This window comes from Chinchilla lanigera, unplaced genomic scaffold (assembly GCF_000276665.1).
Source record: "Chinchilla lanigera isolate Chin_1 unplaced genomic scaffold, ChiLan1.0 scaffold00094, whole genome shotgun sequence".
Lineage (NCBI taxonomy): Eukaryota > Metazoa > Chordata > Mammalia > Rodentia > Chinchillidae > Chinchilla > Chinchilla lanigera.
The window spans coordinates 4,417,672-4,437,277 of NW_004955495.1; the positions used below are offsets into that span (position 1 = coordinate 4,417,672).

At 59.1% G+C, this 19,606-nt stretch overlaps 2 protein-coding genes across 5 annotated transcripts in view; one reads left to right on the top strand and one right to left on the bottom strand.

Annotated features, from left to right (window-relative positions):
* On the top strand, positions 1-9,274 carry Plin4 (perilipin 4). Of its 2 annotated transcripts, none has more exons than XM_013505186.1 (8): positions 1-112; positions 204-271; positions 667-799; positions 1,617-1,678; positions 3,635-5,534; positions 5,666-5,853; positions 7,486-7,572; positions 7,685-9,274. In XM_013505186.1, the coding sequence occupies exons 2-8, from the start codon at positions 221-223 to the stop codon at positions 7,997-7,999; spliced, it is 2,736 nt and encodes a 911-aa protein (XP_013360640.1). In that variant the 5' UTR covers positions 1-112; positions 204-220; the 3' UTR covers positions 8,000-9,274. The 2 variants fall into 2 exon arrangements, with proteins under 2 accessions (XP_013360640.1, XP_013360641.1); XM_013505187.1 differs by having other exon boundaries at positions 3,638-5,534.
* LOC102006928 (hepatoma-derived growth factor-related protein 2) overlaps positions 9,258-19,606 on the bottom strand; it is a gene marked incomplete at its 5' end in the record, with an annotated part of 20,348 nt that continues 9,999 nt past the window's right edge. Inside the window, 13 exon segments of one of the 3 annotated variants that reach the window (XM_013505189.1) lie at positions 9,258-9,538; positions 10,121-10,247; positions 10,649-10,910; positions 11,028-11,129; positions 11,485-11,555; positions 11,784-11,857; positions 12,915-13,018; positions 14,177-14,489; positions 14,636-14,711; positions 14,825-14,981; positions 15,532-15,603; positions 15,697-15,813; positions 18,239-18,439. In XM_013505189.1, coding sequence (XP_013360643.1) covers positions 9,442-9,538; positions 10,121-10,247; positions 10,649-10,910; positions 11,028-11,129; positions 11,485-11,555; positions 11,784-11,857; positions 12,915-13,018; positions 14,177-14,489; positions 14,636-14,711; positions 14,825-14,981; positions 15,532-15,603; positions 15,697-15,813; positions 18,239-18,439 — 1,773 coding nt within the window. 3 annotated transcript variants of the gene reach the window in all.

Genomic DNA, 19,606 nt, shown 5'->3' on the forward strand with positions numbered 1-19,606 from the left:
CCTATAAGGCCTGGGAGCGCGGGCAGAGCCAGCTGACAGCTGCAGCGTCGCCCTCTCTCTCCGAGGGCGCCCGGCGAGCCCCTCAAGCAGGGCTCAGCAACGCCAGGCCCAGGTAGGTGTCGGGCGGCCTGGCCAGCCAGGGCCACATGGGTGTGGGGTGGGAAGGGAGACCCTGACTCACGCCCCTTCTCTGCCCCTTCCAGCTACTCACACTGCTGCCATGTCTGCTTCAGAGCAAGGGGGCCGGGACCCTGCCAAACCCAAGGGCAAGGTAAAGAGAGGGGAGGTCACTGCTGGGGAACCCCAGAGTTCCCCTGAGAACCCCAGACCCTGGGAATGACTGCAGTCCTGGGGTCCTGAAGGTCTTCCCAGATGGGGTGGGAGCCAGCTCTCCCCCTGTTCTGGGCCAGGGTGTGGAGGCTGCCACGCAGCCCCCAGAGCCTTCTCTGAAGGGTGACCCTGTCTCTGAGCCTCAGTTTCCCCATCTGTGTGATGGGGCCAGGAAGGAAACGGTCTTCTTTGCCCACTGTGGGCCAGGAGGGAACAGCCAGACACAGTGGCGCAGATGCTCCCAAGGTCGCCCAGGAGCGAGGGCTGAGGTGGGACAGACCCCAGGGCTCCCGCTTGCCGAGACCAGGCTCACGCTGTCCCCACCGCCACCCACAGACCCTGGGCAGCTTTTTTGCCTCCCTGCCTGGCTTCAGCTCCGCCCGGAACCTGGTGTCTGGTGCCCACAGTGCCACAAAAGAGGCCAGGCCAGCTGCCAACCCCGAAGGTTCCCCTGGCCCCGGGGCTCAAGGTGAGTGACACCAATATGCAGGTGAGACTCTACGGGACACCCCACTCCTGGCACAGAATACCCCTGGGGGCAACCTCTGGCTATTCGGGGATGCTATGGACGCACCTGCATCATCTCTCTGGACACAAGTCTCTCACGCTCATCTAGAACAGAACAGAGAAACTGAGGCATGACTATGGGGAGCAAGTCACCAGGAGGCAAAGCCAGGCACAGCAGGGGATCAGAACCCAGCCAGTCTCCCTGCAAAGCCTCCCTCTGCCTGCCACACCCCACGTTTCCGGTGCACCACAGACCAGCCTGGGAACTTCGTGTATCTGAGCCCGTGGTGGTCCTGGCTCCCAGAGGGGCAGCGGCTTCCCTGCAATCACCCAGCTTCCTGTGATGTGGTGGCAGCCCTGGGGAACCCAAGGGTGGGCAGCCACCAGGGCTGGACTGCATTCTGGGCCCGGTGCCCTGAGCAGCTGACTTCTGCCCCAAATGCATTGGCCAACAGGCTGCTGGCAGTTGTGGCAGGGGCGGGACGGGCCCATTCTTGCCCGCCCCAGACTCCGTGGGCTCTGATCCTTGGGTAGGCATCCAGGACCCCGCAGTGAAACCCCACAGAGCTCCACTCCAGGACACTGCAGTCCCAGGGGTCTGGGATGCCCTGGCTGCACAGGTGACTGCGTCTGGCTCACGGCTGTAGATGTCACCCCCTGCTGTCCCTGGCAGGATGGCTGGCACATTCCTGACCTTTTGGGCTGTGCCCGGCAATTGCAAAACAGGCATTAGAGCAGCTGTGCCACTCACCCCCTCTGACTAGCCTCTGTCCCTGCAGCGGCCACCGACCTGGAAGCGATGGCCAGGGGCACAGAGAAGCTGCCACAGCCTTCAGAAAAGGTGAGCTGAGCCTGGCATGAAAGCCCCGGATGTCCCTCCCATCTGAGGGGGGCGGGACATAGGACAAGCAGAAGGCAGACCTCCCTGCATGTCCTGCGAAGTTCCTGCCCTCCAGGTCTCTGTTTCCACATCTGTGCAATGGGTTCCATGTCACCAACATGGTGGCTCTGGGTTCCTCAGGGGCCAGGCCTCCCACCTGCCCTGTGAGCACAATAGCAGCACGGAGAAGCAGAGCCATTGCTGAAGCCACACAGCAGCCTGTCTGGGCGGGGTCTGCGATCCTGCTTCACCTCTGCAGGGTGTCCCGGCCCAAAGCAACACGCACCCTGGCAGCTGAGGCCACACCCCGCCCCTGAGCACCGAGCACCTGCTGTGTGTGCAGTGTCAGGCGCTTCTCCCCATTTCCTCACCATCCTTCGGGGAGGGACCATTTTAAATCTTACTTTTCTGGCAGGGTGTGGTGGTGCTCACCTGTGACCCCAACACAGGAGGCTGAGGCAGGAGGATCACTGCAGGCTTGAGGCCAGCCTGGGCTGCGTAGTGAGACCCTGTCTCAAAAACACCTCACTTTTAAGTTCAGAGAGGGACCGAAGCTTGTCTGAGGTCACACAGCAATTTTGGGAAAGATCTATGATTTCAACCTGGGTTGTTCCAGACCCCATGGTGCCAGGGCCAGGTGTTGAAAACTGTGTAAGTGTCTCAACTTTAGTGCTATGGAAATGTGGCCCAAACCTTCTCTGGTTGGGCGGTGAGCCCTGAATGCGCTTAGCAGTGTCACCGGCATCTACCTGCCCCACACCATGAGCACCCCAGTCATAAATGTCCTCTGATGAGACTTGATGTCCCCTGGTGTGTGGGGGGAGAATCACCCCAGATGAGGCCTCCTAAATTCAAAACAGCACATTCGTGGCTACCTCTGAGAGGCAGTAACTGCAAACAGTCACTTCCTTAGTTCATGTGTGACCCAGCACAAATCTGCCCATGGGAGGCCAAAAGAGCTACGCAAGAAGCAACTCAAACCCACCCCTTACTTCTCTGGTTACTTTTCTTTCTTTCTTTTTCTTTTTTTTTTTTTTTTTTGCTCTTTTTGAGACAGGGTGTCGCTACGCAGTTCAGGCTGCCTTGAGCTCACTTTGTAGCCCAGGCTGGTCTCGAACTCACAATGATCCTCCTGCCTCAGCCTCCTCAGTGCTGGGGTTACAGGCATGTGCCACCATGCTCAGCATTTCTGGTTACTTTTTTTTTTTTTGTACCAGGTACCCCATGGTGCCAGGGCCAGGTGTCACCGGCATCTACCTGCCCCACGACCTCATGCTTGCCAGGCAGGCGCTTGCACTACTAAGATATATCCCCAGGCATTTTGGTTACTTTTCTAAACCTTGATTATCTTCTTCTGCTTGAATTTATTTATGGATACTAGGGATGGAACCCAGAGCCTTGTGCATGCCAGGCAAGTGCTCACCACTGAGCTACATCCCCACCTCTTTTTATTTCTTTAAATTTTAAGATAGGGTCTCGCTAAGTCACTAAGTTGTCCAGGCTGGGTTTGAACATGCAATCCTCCTGCCTCACCTGGCTAATGTAGATTTTAGTTAGCAACTTGGTTTCTCTGTTGCTGGATGACTAGGTTCAAAATCTGCCATAGAGAATAGGCCAGATGGACAGAACACGTAATTCTGGAACTTGGCCGCAGCCCGGGCTCGGCGGTATCAGGGGCCTGGTGTCTAAAACGGGGTCTCTGTAATCGGGGGCGTGCAAGCAGGTTGGAAAGGAATCATTTTGACCCAGTGCGATGAGCACCTCAGAAGGCCCAGGCGGGTGCTGGGCAGGGGGTAGGGAGCAGGAGGCAGCCAGGGCTCAGGGAACAGGGCCTCCCCAGGCCCATTACGGAGCAGGGATGGCGGAAGTGGGCTGGAAGGCCTCTCCATGCTGTTGATACCCTGTGTCCTCTCTCAGCAGATGCCCAGGACCAAGGATGCCATCTCCTCTGGGGTGGCCAACATGATGGATGCAGCAAAGGGGGTGGTCCAGGGCAGCCTGGACACCACACGATCAGCCCTCACGGGCAGCAAGGACGTGGTGGCTGGAGGGGTCATGGGGGCGGTGGGTATGGCCAAAGGGGTCGTGCAAGGGGGTCTGGATACCTCAAAGGCTGTTGTCACTGGCACCAAGGACACAGTGACCACTGGGCTCATGGGGGCAGTGAACGTGGCCAAGGGAGCCGTCCAGACTGGTGTGGACGCCACCAAGACGGTGCTGACCGGAACAAAAGATGCAGTGTCCACTGGGGTCACTGGGGCAGTGAACTTGGCCAAAGGTACTGTCCAGACCGGCCTGGACACCACCAAGACCATGCTGACCAGCACCAAGGACACTGTGTCCACTGGGGTTATGGGTGCAGTGAACCTGGCCAAGGGGACAGTGCAGACGGGCGTGGACACCACCAGGAACGTGTTAACTGGCACCAAGGACACCGTCTGTACTGGGCTGACTGGAGCAGTGAACGTGGCCAAAGGTGCTGTCCAAGGGGGCCTGGACACCACCAAGTCTGTGGTCATGGGCACCAAGGACACACTGACCACCGGGCTCACAGGGGCAGTGAACGTGGCCAAGGGAACCGTCCAGACTGGTGCGGACACCACCAAGACCGTGCTGACTGGCACCAAGAACACCGTCTGTAGCGGGGTGACCGGTGCTGTGAATGTGGCCAAGGGAGCCGTCCAGGGCGGCCTGGACACGTCAAAAGCTGTTCTCACGGGCACCAAAAGCACGGTGTCCACCGGGCTCACAGGAGCAGCAAACGTGGCCAAAGGCACAGTGCAGGCCGGCCTGGACACCACCAAGACCGTGCTGACCGGCACCAAGGACACCGTCTGTAGCGGGGTGACCGGTGCTGTGAATGTGGCCAAGGGGGCCGTGCAGGGCAGCCTGGACACGTCAAAAGCTGTTCTCACGGGCACCAAAAATACAGTGTCCACTGGGGTCATGGGGGCAGTGAACGTGGCCAAAGGTGCTGTCCAAGGGGGCCTGGACACCACCAAGTCTGTTCTCATGGGCACCAAGGACACACTGACCACCGGGCTCACAGGAGCAGCGAACGTGGCCAAAGGCACAGTGCAGGTTGGCCTGGACACCACCAAGACCGTGCTGACCGGCACCAAAGATGCCGTGTCGACTGGACTCACAGGGGCAGCAAACGTGGCCAAAGGAACCATCCAAACTGGCGTGGACACCACCAAGACCGTGCTGACCGGCACCAAGGACACCGTCTGTAGTGGGGTGACCGGAGCCGTGAACGTGGCCAAAGGCGCTGTCCAGGGGGGCCTGGACACCACCACGTCTGCGGTCATGGGCACCACGGATGCAGTGTCCACTGGGCTCATGGGGGCCACGAACGTGGCCAAACAGGCCGCCCAGGGTAGCCTGGACAACACCAAGACTGTGCTGGCCAGCATCAAAGATGCAGCCTCTGCTGGGCTGGCTGCGGCAGGGAACATGGCCGCAGGCACCACCCCCGCCACTCTCAGCACTGCCCGGGCGTGGCTCCCTGGTAGCCAAGACACCAACTGGGGCGGGCCTACCAGTTGTCAGGCCTCAGACAAAGGTGCGGAACACACTGCCTTGAGCCCCCAAGAAGCCCTGTCCTCTGGGGCCTCCAGCTTCTCAGACCCGCTCGGTGCAAGCCTACAGTCTGCTGGGGAAGCCGCAGCTGCCACCAGGAGCCTAGTGTCTGACGTGGCCTTGGTCACTCACGGCGCCACCCCAGGCAGCCAGCAAAGAGCCACCAGCTTCACGATGCTCCGGGACGAGCTAGAGGGGTTGGAAATCTTCCAGCCCATGAGCACTGAGGAACAAGGTGAGCACACGCCAGGGACAAGCACCCTGCTGGTGGTGGGTCCCCGGGGTGGGCTCGGCTCCAGATGGGTGCTGGGCTTCGGTGAGACCGGAGGCAAACTCCCTGGCTCAGCCACTTGCCTTTTTTCCCAGCCCAGCTGGCAGCCTCCGAGCCAGGGCCCAAGGTACTCTCCGTGGACCAGGGGAGCTACTTTGTCCGTCTTGGTGACCTGGCCCCCAGCTTGCGCCAGCGGGCTTTCGAACATGCCCTGAGCCACGTGCAGCACCACCAGTTCCAAGCCAGGGACGCTGTGGCCCAGCTCCAGGACTCCTTCCGCGCGGTGAGCGGCCCCTTCCCCAACCTTCCCTGAGGAACGCACGCGCACTCATGACTGTGTATGGCGCCCGAGCGCCCTGTTGGGGAACCAGCTGTGTGCAGGGCAGACAGGGCAGAGACTCTGGAGACAGCCAGGCAACACCCAGGAGGAAGGGACAGTACACCCCCAGAACAGGCTGGGTGCGCTGCCAGCACAGAGTACCGCGGTGACTGGGAGAAGCCGAGGTGTGGCTGGGGGAACCCAGGCTGGATACCGTGGAGGGTGACAACAGCATTAAGGGGCCAGGCGTCCACACCCTCCTCTGGCCCAGCACCTCCCTCAGGTGCTGTGGCCACAGGTCAGTTCATTCTCTGCGACAGGACACCCCAGGCACTGCGGAGTGCTGAGTAGCACCCCAGCCTCCACCCAGCCCCCCACAGTCCTGAGGCCCTCTCGCCTCCCAGGGAGGCCCTCAGCAAAAGCCCGCCAAGAAATGCACGCACAGGCTGCGGCCGGCAACCTGTCGCAAACAGCTACTCAGAAAGCATCTTTCTGCCTTCGGGTCCTCAGGGCAGAGCAGACTGGGCAAGAAGTCACCACTGGCAGCCTCAGAGGGGAAACTGAGGCCAAGAGCAGCCAGTGAAAGAGATCTGCTCAGGGGCACACAAAGAATGCTGGGGCTGGGTGTGGTGGCGCACGCCTGTAACCCCAGCACTTGGGAGGCTGAAGCAGGAGGATCATTGTGAGTTCAATGGCCTGGGCTACAATGTGAGCTCAAGGACAGCCTGAACTGCAGAATGAGACCCTGTCTCAAAAAGACAAATAAACAAACAAAAGAAGAATGCTGTGAGTGGAAACCCAATCAAACATCATTCATTCAGTAGTGAATAGTGAATGTGGGGGACCCGAGAATAAAACCCATGTCTCCACCTAAAGGGGCTGCTTGAGGGATGTGGGCAGGTGCCAAGTATATGGCAACCTGGACAATGCCTGGCAACATGAAGATGACCAAGGACAAGGCAGTGGCCGCACCGGGGTGCTCACTGTGGAAGGGGACACTCAAGGCAAGGTCGAAGGGAACAGCATTCCAGGTGGAGGGCACAACCATGCAAAGGCCCTGGGGCAGCTTGGAGCCTGGTTGTGTGGCTGGAGCAGAGGGCATGAGGGGCACAGAGGGGAAGGGAATGGGCAGGGGATAGGGTGGCCTTGCAGGGCTGGAGGAGGACTTGGGCTCTGGCGCCAGGGAAGTGGGAGCCCTGGAGGTTGCGGGCAGAGGGACGGCCCGATCTGACGGGTGTTATTTAAGATCAGGCCACATGGGTCGAAAGCAGGAGCTGAGACGCATGAGGAGCCTTCTACACAGATCAGGGCAGTGGCGAAGGGCCGAAAGAGCAGCCTAGCAGCCCAGGGTGGTGAGACGCTGAAGGTGGGTTTCAACAGCAAAGCCACCTAGGTCTGCAGACAGGTTCTTCACAGGAAGACAGAAAGCCCGTGGTGCCCCGGATGTGTGGCCTGAGGGCAGAACAGGGACAGGAGGGAAGCTGAGTGCTGGGACCGGCCTGGGGAAGGTCTGGACGCGCAGCCCTGGGGCCAGCCGCTCAATATCCCCAGGCCCCGGCCAGGAGGCCCTCATCTCCCGCTTTGCTCTCTCACCAGATTGAAAAAGCCGCACAGGCTCCAGGAGGGCAGCTGTGCCTGGACCAGGGCCTAAACCCCCCAGTGGAGGACACCAGGACCCCAGAGGTGGGTGTGGCAAGGCAAGCCCCGCCCCTGCCCTCCTGGCGGGCAGGCAGGTACCTGAGGCACCTCGAGCCCCACCCTCACCTCCATGCTTCTTGGCTTCTTGATCCTGCAGGTGCTGGCCAGGGTCTGCGCGCTCATCCGGCAGCTGCACACAGCCTACAGCGGTCTGGCCTCCGGCCTGCAGGGGCTGCCTGAGCACCAGCGGCAGGTGGGCCGGGCGCGGCACAGCCTCTGCGATCTCTACAGCATCGTGTCTTCCACAGGCCCCAGTGAGGAGCTGCCAGCTGAGCGCCTGGTGCAGAGCCGAGAGGGCGTGGGCCAGGCGTGGCAAGGGCTGGACCAGCTGCTGGACGGCCTGCAGCACAGCCCTCCGCTGGGCTGGCTGGTGGGGCCCTTTGCCTTGCCCCCCAGCACTCAGCAAGTGTAGGCATCTCCCCACCTGCCCAGCGGGGCCCTCTTCAGCACCTTCTCTAAACCCAGATCCAGTGCCTGAAGGTCTTGGCCCTGCGGGCTGGAGCTGGCCAGACCCCAAGGGCCAGAGGGGACACAGTGTCTGAGTCCCAGCACCGGGCACCGGCCAGGCTTGCCTGCACCTCCCATCCCTTCTCCAGGCGGCCCTGACCAAGCACTGCGGCCTCTGACTGAGCACCCAATCCGAGAGAAGCAGACACGCGGCCGGTCTGAAAGGGCCCCTTTTACCCATAGGGAGCCCTTCTACTGCCGCACCCACGGCACCCCCTAATGGTGTTTCTTGGACCGGTCTAGGTGAGGGCCTGGGATGGCAGTGACTGAGGCCCAGTCTTGCCCAGCCTCAGCCCCCAGGTCCTCAGGGGATGCTGAGAGACAGGCAGTGGGGTGTGAAGCTGGGACTAGAGGGGCCTGAGAAGGCAGCCCTCTTCAGTCTGCCTCAGGGTCACTGGGGCTGTGACACCACAGACACAGCCGTTTACAGAAGCCAGGCCCAGCACCTCGAGCTCCTGTCCGTCAAAACCACGCAGGGACCAAGGCTCAGGAAATCCGTCCCCTGCACACCCACCTCCTGCTGGGCAAGGAGACTGCCTGCCCGCCGCAGGGACGAGGCTGGATGGCACTGCTGAGGGAGAACGTCCTCTGCTATAAGCCACGCGCACCCAACCCGAACCCACACTGTGCCAGGTCACTGTGCCTGGTCACCTCACACCAGGGAGGACAGAGGGGCCCAGAGAGGGAGGGTCCAGTGCCCAAGGCCACACAACAAGCTGGTGACAGAGCTGGGAGGAGCTTGGTCCCTCACGATGGACAACCCACAGCAGCCCTCTGGTCCTGAGTGCCCAGAGCTGGCACCCAGGACTTGGTCTTCCTGGGGCCCAGAGCCACCTCTGGCCTCGGTGGGGCAGTGACGTGGGTGAGTGAGCAAAGATCTAGACTGCCGACTTCCCAGCACACAGCCGGCTCTGCCCTCCTTAGCCATCTCTGATGCTGCCCAGCCTGCCCTGGTCCCGGCGGCCCAGCCCACAGCAGTGAGTGCCCAACTCAAGGTTCCCGGCAAGGCCCTGCTCTGGCCCACTGTCCACTGCCACGCTGCTCACGGAGGCCCACAGGGTGACCTCTGCCCCACACAGGCCCTTTGACAGCTGCAAACTGCTCTCTGCCTCTGCCCCCAACTGGTCCAGCAACCCTAGGAAACCAAGCCAATAAAGGTGATCTTTTTTCATTAAAAAAACCTTTATAGTCATTTCATGTCTGTCAGAAATCACAGAAATTAGGCAGAAAAAACCCAAGGACAAATACAAACAAACAGCACAGCGTTTCCCCCAAATGTTCCCTGCCTGATGGGGCCGGGAGGAGCAGAGGCCCATGGATGACAGCGCGCCTTGCCCAGCCGGCAGCTCAGCTCTCCTCATCCAGGGACTCCGAGTCCAGCCGCACCCTCTCGCGCTCCTGCCGCTCGCTCCCAGGCCCGTCGAGGTCGGGGCCCTCCTGCAGGCTGCGGGGGCACGGGTGGGATGAGTACTTGGGCGGGGTGGGGGTCGAGCCCAGACATTGCCTTCCTGTCTCTCTGACCCCTGGACGTGGCAAGTGCTCCGCGCACAGAGCTCCCGTGTCCCCAGCCCTACGCACAGAGGCTGTCAGGCCTGGTGCAAAGCGGCTGCCGTTTAAATGAGCCTTAAGCTGGGGATGTACCTCCTCGGCACAGCGCCTGCCTGGCAAGGGCAAGCGCCTGAGCTTGATTCCAGGTACAATCAATCAATCAATCAATCAATCAAATGAGCCTTGAACCTGGCCAATGGGGCACAGCCTGTGGCCCTTGGCACTGGCTAGAAGGGCCAGGTGGCTGATGCTGGTGAATGGCGCCTGACAGGGCACTCCTGGAGGGTCATGGGCAAGCAGCCACCTGTCTGGGAGGCCCAGTCCAGACATCCCAAAGATCCGGCCCTTGAACAAAGGTGGGGGTGGGGAGAGGGGACCCTGGGAGGGGAAGGCCAAGCCAAGCCCCTTCCTAGGGGACCAAGTGTAAGGAGCCGCACGGACAGCAAGCCGTGCTGCTGGCCGCCCCACAGACACTCACTCGTGCAGGTCTTCCGAGGAGCTGCGCCGCAGGCCCTCCTCCGAGTCCTGCCCGTCCTCCTGCTCCTTGTCTTCCGCGCTCTCCTCCTTCTGCGACATGGCCTCGCCGTTCACAGGGGCAGAGAGATCTAGGGTGCAGAGGACTCATGGTACACGCCTGGGCCTGGCTTGGGAGCCCCTTCATACCTAGTGACCCGGCTATGGGCCCTCAACTCTCCTCAGCGCTCGTGAATGGGGCTGGGCTTGCCCCGAACCCCGCTAGGAGGCTGTGCTGGCCACGGCTGGGTTCTCCACCAGCCCCAAGCGCTGCTCCAGGGCCTCCACGAGGCACAGGTGCATGCATTTGGCTCATGGGTGGCACCATCAGGGCTCAAGGCCGCTACAGCACGATTGCCTGGTGCTCGGCAGAGCAGCTTCCCTGTGATGCCCAGGTCTGCAGAGACCCCCAGAACACACCGCACCGGTCAGTGCGTGGTGGAGAGCAGAGCTGTGGTCCCCAGGTCCCTAGGATGCTGTGCAAAGCACCCACCGCCCCTCCGGCTGGACACATGGAGATCGGACTGCCACCCACCCACACCCGGGCTGGGCACGTCCTCCGCCTTCTCCTTGGTGGTCTCTTCCCTTGCCAGCTTCTCCTCAGCCTTTTCCACCTCCGCCTTCTCCTTCTCTGTTCCGGTTTTGTTTGCCTTCTGGATCGCCTCAATCTTGGGCCCCAGGACACGCGACTTGAGCCGGGTATAGACTTCTGCTGCCTTCTCCATCACCTCCTTGTTGGCTTTGTAGCGGCGAATCTGGCGGGAATGGCTGGGCTCACTGAGGGCAGCTGGCCTCCCCACTAGGACCCTCCCTCCGGCCCCCACCACCACACAATGGGCCCCGCCACTTGCCACCTCCTATCCCTGCTGTACCTTCTTCAACGTGGCCACCACATCTGTGTTCTTCTGAAGGATTTGAGAGGTCACCTGCAGCGTCCCCAGCTCCTCCAGGGCATTCAGACACCTCTTCACGTCCTACAGAGGGGCGCAAGAGAGGACGGGCAGCATGGGTGAGGGCACCTGGAGGGCCCGGAGGGCAGTAGACATCCAAGCCCTCAGCAGGGACCCATCTCTGTCTGCTGCCTCTGCTGACCTTACTGGTGTGGACCCAGACACTGGGTGGGGTCCCTGGGCCTGGTAAGGCTCCTGCTGAAGAAGCCAGGCTCACCCCAGGCCCTCACCCAATCAACAACCACCTGCCCTGTGGGACCCCAGATGTGTCTCAGCCTCCCAAGACTTCCCAGGAGCCCTGGAAGCGAGGTGGTGGCAGGACCACTCAGCTCCGGAGGCCGTGGGTGGGCTGTGCCCTAAGGCTCTAGGAGCTTCTTACCGGGTTGTCAACCTTCAAGGCGAACTTGACCTCACTGTGCAGCTTCTGCAGCTTCTCCTCCACGGAAGGTTCTAGGCCAGGAGACACCAAAAGGCTTGAGCAGGGACTGCAGGCCCAGGCCACAGGCGGCCACGTAGGGCAGCAGCTGCAGACCCCCGAGGGGGCAGCTCCACCCCTATCCTGCACATACTCCAGGGTGTGCCTCAGGGCCGCTGGGCACCAGGCCAGGGACCTGACCAGGGACTGTGCCCTGACCAGCCCGGCCTCCTCCCACAGCGGCCTCTGCGGCCAGCACTTACCTTTCTTCTTCTCCGCCTTCCTGTCCAGCGGGAGCCCTTCTGACCGCTTCCGGGTCCGCTCGACCTTCACGGGCCTGTGGAGAAGCGCTGCCTCAGACAGGCCCGGCCAGCCTGTCCCTGAAGCCACCTGGCCCAGCCCTGCTGCTTTCCTCACCAGGAACCAGGGCTAGGGTAGAGCGGCACCCCTGCAGAAGCCTTCGGGAGGCCCTGGGAGCTGGGCGAAGGCGTGTCAAGGCTTTGGCATGGCCTAGGTTTGTGAGCCACCGACCAGACACACAAGCCCTCCCTTGGTTCTATGAACAAACTACAGAAGAGCCGAGAATTCTTGTGCAGCCTGTTATCCTAGCACTCTTGGAGGCTGAGGCAGGAGGATCAACTCTGAGCCTAAGCTGAGCAACTTAATGATTTAGTGAGACCTTGTCTCAAAATAAAGGCTGGCTGGGGATGAAGTCAGTGCAAAAACCTTAGGTTCCATTCCCAGTACGGAGAAAAAAAAAAATCCTAAAATTCTTTTTCACACTAGTGGTGGAGAGTCAGCTGTACGAAACCTGGCAAACAAGTTAATAAAAAGCACTGGCGTTCCGTACTCTCCAGTGCCACAGGGACCCCACAGAGCCCCGCACCGCAGGGCCACCACGCCGAGGGGCCAGGCTCCAGGCATCTCTCTCTGCCACAGCTGGACTCCCTTGGAGAAGTGGGCAGGGAACGTGGCTCACTCCACACCACAGTGGGGCTCGGAAACAGAGCTACGGTGCGAGGGCAGGACCTCCCCATTGGCACTGCGGACACTGGGGCGGAGGGTCACCCTCTGGGGTGTCCTGGGGACTACAAGGGCTGGGCTGCAGTGTCCCTGGCCTCCCCCTGCTCCACGCCAGGGGCTCCCCCATCCCAACAGCCAGTAATTTCTGCAGACACTACCCAGTGTGCCGAGGGCATGATCACCCCCCGAGATCCCTGGCCTAGAACCACAATGCTGGGACAGTGGCTCCTCCCCAGCCTGATGGACCCCAAGAACAGGAAAGCTCGAGCGGCTGAGGCTCCTGATTAAGCCCAGAAGCCAGGGCTCTCCCAAGGCGCAGGTTGCCCCAGGGTGCTGAGCACAAGGCCTGGGAGGGGGAGGCACTTGCTGACCTGGCCCGGTGCTTCTCCTCAGGCCGCCCTCTCTTCTCCTTCTGGCTCGGCTTCCGAGTGGGCTCTGTGCTCTGTGCTTGGAACTTCTTGGTGGATTTCTTCCCCTGCGGCAGCCGGAGCAAAGGGGGTCTGAGCGGCGGCAGGGCCTTGATGCAGACCCGCGTGGAGGCCAAGCCTGACTCTGTGCTGCCTTCTCTTGTGGGGAGGATGGAAGCCGGGAAGGGCGGAGGGCCTGGAAGCCCTTCTCAGAGCCCTGGGGACCTCAGAGGGCTCCACTCACGGAGGGAGACGCTGCACCCCTGCTAGGAGTGTCACACTCTGGTGCGACAGGAACTCGTTCGCCAGGACCCTCCCCTTTGAGAAACATGGGTAATACGGAGAGGTGGTCCTCCCTCTGCTCCTTGCAAAGAAGGCAGACCTGGACAGGGACACCCAGGCACCTACAATGTCAGACTCTGATCAGGCCAGACTGCCACAGCGAGGAGGCTGGGGAATCCGACTAGGCCCACAGCATGCAAATGTACGAAGCAGGCCTCACGGTTACCACCACGCCTCGGAAGCTGAAACTATTCCCATCTCACCCATAATTGGTTCCCCCAGAGTAACAGAAGGTGCCATGAGCCCCAAGTCCGCGTCTCTCTCTGCCCTCAACCCTCCATGGCTCCTACCTCCCTGGAGCCAAAACCCAAGTCCTCCTGCAGCCCACAGGACTCTGCATGACCACCCCATCCTTTCCCCTCTTGCCTGCCTCCCCCACTCCTCCCTCTGCTCCAGCTACCCAGGCTCCTCCCTGCTCCTGCACTGTGCTGTGCTGTCCTGCCCCAGGGCCTTTGCATGGGCGGCGCTCCAGCCTGACTGCTTCCCCAGATTCCCCTCACTTAGATATTATGGTGTCAAGTGAAGTCTTTAGGATCCACCCTATTGAAACCAGAAGAGGTGCAGAGGGAGTGACTCAGCGTGAAGGCTTGACCAGCACACGCAAGGTCCTGGGTACAGCCCAGCACTGAAGTAAATCCAGCTGGCCGAGCTCACCCTGTGCAACATCCTGTGTGGTCGCCTCCGGCCCCGCAAGGCCAGCTGCTGTAGGGCTGGGCTGGGCTCGCTCACTCGTTGCTGTGCCCCCAGCACCCAGAACGGAACCGAGTACCCAGCAGGTGTCCAGCAAATGTATGGAGCAAAGGGACCGCTGACCAAAGCCACATGGGCCGAGAGAGGGCTGGGCACAGGCTGGAGCATGGCACGGCGGCCTCCTAAGCACACACCTCTCTCTCCAGGTCTGCTTCGGGCTCCGAGTCGGAGGAGGAGGGCGGCCCCCGGCCCCGGGCCTTGCGGCCCCGCTTCTTGACGGGCTCATCGTCCTCCCTGAGCTCGTCCCCACTGCTGCCACCGCTGCCCCCTCGCTCGGCCTCCCCGTGCTCGGCTCGCTCGCGCCGCCGCTCCTTCTCCTCCTTCTCCTGCTCCCGCAGCCGCCGCAGCTCCTCCTCCTGCTCCCGCCGCCTCCGGGCCTCCAGCTCCCGCCGCCGCTCCTCGTCGCGCCGCTTCCACTCACTGATACGGTCCACCTCGTCACTGTCACTGGCGGACAGACGGGGCAGTCAGGGGGACTCCAGGGCCCCAGGACTCTGCTTCAAGCCCCCGTGGAAGCCAAGCCCTTGCAGCACCCATGGCCTCGGCCGGGCAGAGGCCTCAGCGGGAGGTCAACCAGCAGCCCTGACACCCACCTGTCACTGCTGGAGGTGGAAGGTGGCCGCTCAGGCTTTGGTTTCCGCCCTCGGGGCTTTGGCGGAGGCTTCTCAGCTACAGGAGGGAAGAGGGGTTGGACTTGTCACCTGCCAGCTCCCCAGGGCCAGCACAGGCACCTGAGGGGGGCACGGCAGCAGGACAGGCCGAGGCCCTGGGTCAGGCCCTACCTGGCTTTCTGCCCCGAGGAGGTTTCTTGACAGATACATCGGAGTCGGAGGAGGAGGAAGAAGAGGAGGAAGACGCTGACCTGGCCACAGGTACCGGCTCCTCCTTGGCCCCATCTGAATCGGCTTTGGAGTCTGAGTCTGAGGCTGACGGCACCTTCTGGGGAAAGGAGGGGCCAGCAGGGAGAAGCTGGGGTGAGGGGGCTCAGCGGCTTGGCCCCAACCCCTGCAGCTTAGGCACCCGCTAAGCACTCCTTCAGGGCAAGGCACATCCTCTCCCCCAAGAAAGCAGGGGGCAGAGCAGACCCCAGGGCTGTCCAGTGAGGAGGGGCTCTCAGTAGGACACAGAGGATGTGCTGGCCAGGCTGCCCCAGCCCCCAGCCTGCACACAGCACGCATGCTCGGTGTAACACACGCCACATAGGACAGGCCACAACACACACACACACACACACACACACACACACGTACACAAACACACACATTCCAGACCCCACACATCCCACACCCAGTGAGGGCAAGGGTGCTCTCAGAGCCTCGGCAGCCCCTGGCACGTTGTGAAGCTGGACTGTGCCCACCAGGGCACCCGAGGTCAGGACCTGCCGCTCCCCAGGTGTCAGCCTCAGGCCTGCGTACAACCCCTCCACCCAAGGCTCAGCCGGAGATGAAGAGCAGCACTAAGCACAGGAAGCAGACACCAGATGCTCTACCTTCTTCTTCCGTCCGCCCAGGGGGCCCCGCCGCGGCGCCCGGACTACGGCTTTCTTCTCGGGAGTGAAGTCCTGTGTGAGAAGGAAGGAGCTGCAGGGGTGCTGCCTGCCGCCACTGGTGACCCTCACCTCCGCTCCCGTGCCAGCCCCTGCCCTGCTGCCCACCTGGTCACTGGTCTTCTCGGACTCGGAAGAACTCTCTGAGTTCTCCTCTTCAGAAGGCGACACGCTGGCTTGCTCCAGGTCGCTGGAGGCTTTGCGAGCTCGCTTGGAGACGGACATCTGCAAAGGCAGGTCCAGAGCCTCAGCGACTGGGAAACGAGCAGCGCCTGCTGCGTATATTCTCTGTTCTACGTACTTCAGGCTGGCTCAGGTGATCTTCCTACCCTGGCTTCCCAAGTGCTGGGATCACAAGCGATCACCACCACACCTGGCTTTACAGCTTCTAAGTATTGGGGCTTAGTGTGTAGCACGGTGGTGCCAGGGCTGGGAGGGGATGGGGGTCAGTGTTCCACGAGGACAGAGGTCAAAATGTTCTGGATGTGGACAGTGGCAATGGCTGCACAGCCACGGGAATGTGCTTATACTTCTGAGCTGTGCACAAGAAATGATTAAAATGGTATTATGCTATGATCTTTCTTTAGTAACACTAGGGACAGAACGCAGCACTTTCAGACTGAGCTATATCTCTAACCCCTTTTAATTTGCAGACAAGTCTCACTAAATTACCCAGGCTGGGCTCTATCTTGCAATCCTCCTGCCTCAGCCTCCCACAGTGCTGGGATGCCTCATGTACACCACTCAACTGGCTTATCCAACAATCTTAGTAAGATACAGAGTAGAATTCATTCACATCACTGGCTACTTCTCAAACACTAAGAGCTTCATCTTAAAACAGTACAGAATGCTTTCACTACCAGGCATAAAAAAGATGCAAAATGCACCAGGGGTTTACTGACCCTCACTGGTTTAGAAACCCCTCAGACAGCAGGGGTATTTTCTCCTAGCTTTACATTTTCTAACTAATTTACAACAAATATGGTTCATCACTTTAGAATCAAAATCAAATTTTACCTTCAACAATAATGGAAAAAAAAAAACAGGACAATAATGGGCTGTGGTGTAGCTCACTGGTGGAGCTTGTGCTGAGCATGCACAAGACCCTGGGTTCATCACCCAGTGCCAAAAAATAAAACACAAAGAGAATTGCCTCTTTCAGAACAATGTGCTGGAATTCTAGAACTTATTTATTAGAACCTGGTCCTTTCACTAGGCCCAAATACTTAGAAGCTGTAAGGCCAGGTGTGATGGTGACTGATTGTAATCCCAGCACTTGGGAAGCCAGGGCAGGAGGATCACCTGAGCCAGCCTGAAGTACACAGAAGAGAGAATGTACCCAGGAGAATGAAAAACAACACATCCCCATGAAAACTGGTACAGAAAAGTTTGTAGCAGCCTGACTCCTAATTACCAATCGGTGCAGTAACAACCTAAATGGCCATGGACCTGAGTGGAGAAACACAACGTAGGCCACAAACACAATGGAATATCACTCTGCCAAGAAAAGGGGTGAGGCTATGACACCCGCCACAATGCAGATGGACCTTGGGGACACCATGCTCCGTAGAGATGCCAGACACAAAAGGACACACAGCGAGGGCTCGATGGACAGGAAATGTCCAGGACAGGAGGTGGACTCAGGGTTGCCAGGGCTGGGAAAGAGTAAAGAAGTAAGGACTGCTCATGAGGGCAAGGATTCTTTTTTTTAATAGGGGACAAAATCTTCTGAAATTAGGCAGAGATGACAGCTGTACAACACTGCAAGTAAACTAAAAATCACTGAACTGTACATATACATATATATGCATTTTTGGATACAGGGTCTTACTATGTAGCCCAGGTGGCCTCAAACTCACAGCAACCTACCTGCCTCAGCCTCCCCAATGCTGGGATTGCAGGTGTGCACCACCATACTCAGCTTGAACTGTCCGTTTTAAAAGTGTGTTTCATGGTATATGAGTTTCTTTCATTAAAAATCATATGAAGCTGGTTGTGGTGGTGCACACCTAGGAGGCCAAGGCAGGAGGATTGGCTGTTGAGTTTAAGGTCAGCCTGGGATACATACCAAGACCCTGTCTCAAACAATTTTTTTCTGGCCAGGTGTGGTGGCACATGCCTATAATCCCAGCAAGGGGGAGGCTGAGGCAGGAGGATCACTGTGAGTTCAAGGCCAGCCTGGGATACACAGTGAGTTCAAGGCCAGTCTGAGCCTTAACCCTAACCCTAGCAAGATCCTGTGTCAAAAAAATAAAATAAAATAAAACAAAATAAAGCATCTGGAGCCAGGCATCGTGCCATATGCCTATCATCCCAGTACTCCAGGAGGTTGAGGAGGATCATTTAATTTGAGCCCAACCTGAGCAACTTAGTGCCTCAGTGAGACCCTGTCTTAAAAGATAAAGCCAGGCATGACGGCACACGCCAGTAATTGTAGCACTTAGGAGGTTGAGGCAGGAGGATCGCCAGGAGTTCAAAGCTAGCCTGAAGTGCATAGCAAGACCCTGTCTTAAAAGAAAAAAGGGTGAGGCAGGGGTGGGGATGGGGGGCTACCAGGAAAGACCTCAAGGTTCCAACGGAAACAACAGGGCAGTGCCAAGGCACCTGTTCCCTGCCTGGGACAGACCAGGCCACCCAGCCTCACCTGTACCTTCAGTGCCGATGTCTTCCGTTTCAAACCGCTGTTGTCGCTGCTCTTATCAGAGTCTGAGTCACTCTCCATCCTGTCACTGGCAGCTGCAGCAGTTACAGCTGTGACAGCCATGACCCCCCGGTCCTCCTCATCCTCGTCGGCGTCGCTGCCACCTGCGGGGTCGGCTTCAGGGGCCTCACTCTCAGAAGAACTCAGCGGCTTGAGGTGGGGAGGGGTCAGAGACTGCGTCACCCCAAGTCTTGGGTGGGTTTCCCCAGGACAATGACCCAGAGGACATGGTCCCCCAGTGAGGTCTCAAATGCCAGGGTCTGGCTTCCTCACTGTGCAATGGGGGAAATGAGGCCCAGACAGTCCACAGAACAGAGGCAGGAGGGGAAGATGGAGACATATGTGGCAGGAACTAGTGCCGAGGTCATGAGTCAGGGTTAAACTCTAAGCAAGTGACTTCAGCTTCTCTATGCCTTAGTTTCCAGAGGTGAGCAAGGAGGATAAAAGTTTTAGTTGCAGCTGAGAGGAAACAGAGGTGGTGCACAGTGTAGGTCAGGGTCTACCCTATGGCAACAGTTTGCTTTTCTAAAACCCTTTTTTTTTTTCCTTTTGGAGATAGGGTTTCACTACGCAGTTCAGACTGGCTGGCTTTGTAGCCCAGGCTGGCCCTGAACTTGAAGCAATCCTCCTGCCTCAGCCTCCCAAGTGCTGTGATTACAGGCATGTGCCACCACACTGGCTAAAAATCATTTTTATTTGCTTGGTTTTTTGCATACAAGGTCTTGCTACATAGTTCAGGCTGGCCTAAAACTAATTGTGTAGCCCAGAATAGTCTGGAACTTGTGGCAATCCTCCTGCCTCAGCTACCGAAGTGATGGGATTACAGATGTGCACCATACCCAGCAAAAAATCATTCTTTTTTTGTTTGTTTGGATTTTTTTTGTCTTTTTTGGGGTCTCGCTCTGCAGTTCAGGCTGCCTTTGAGCTCACTTTGTAGCCCAGGCTGGTCTCGAACTTGCAAGGATTATCCTGCCTCAGCCTCCCAAGTGCTGGGATTACAGGTGTGCGCCACCACGCCCAGCCAAAAAATCATTCTTAAGAAGAGGAAGCCAGCCTGGGACAGGATCTCTTGAGCTTCTGTCTTTAAGCACTATAAATGTGTCACTTCGTTTTTTGCAGTACTAGGGATGGAACTTAAAGCTTTTGCACCAAGACCATTTTTTTTTTATCTTTTATTTTGAAATAGCATATTGCCAAGTCGCCCAGGCTGGGCTCAAATTTGTCATCCTCCTGCCTCAGCCTCCTGAGTGCTGGGATTGTAGGCACCTGTCCACTGATGAATTTGTTACAATCAAAATGCCTGCTCAAGGGCTGGGG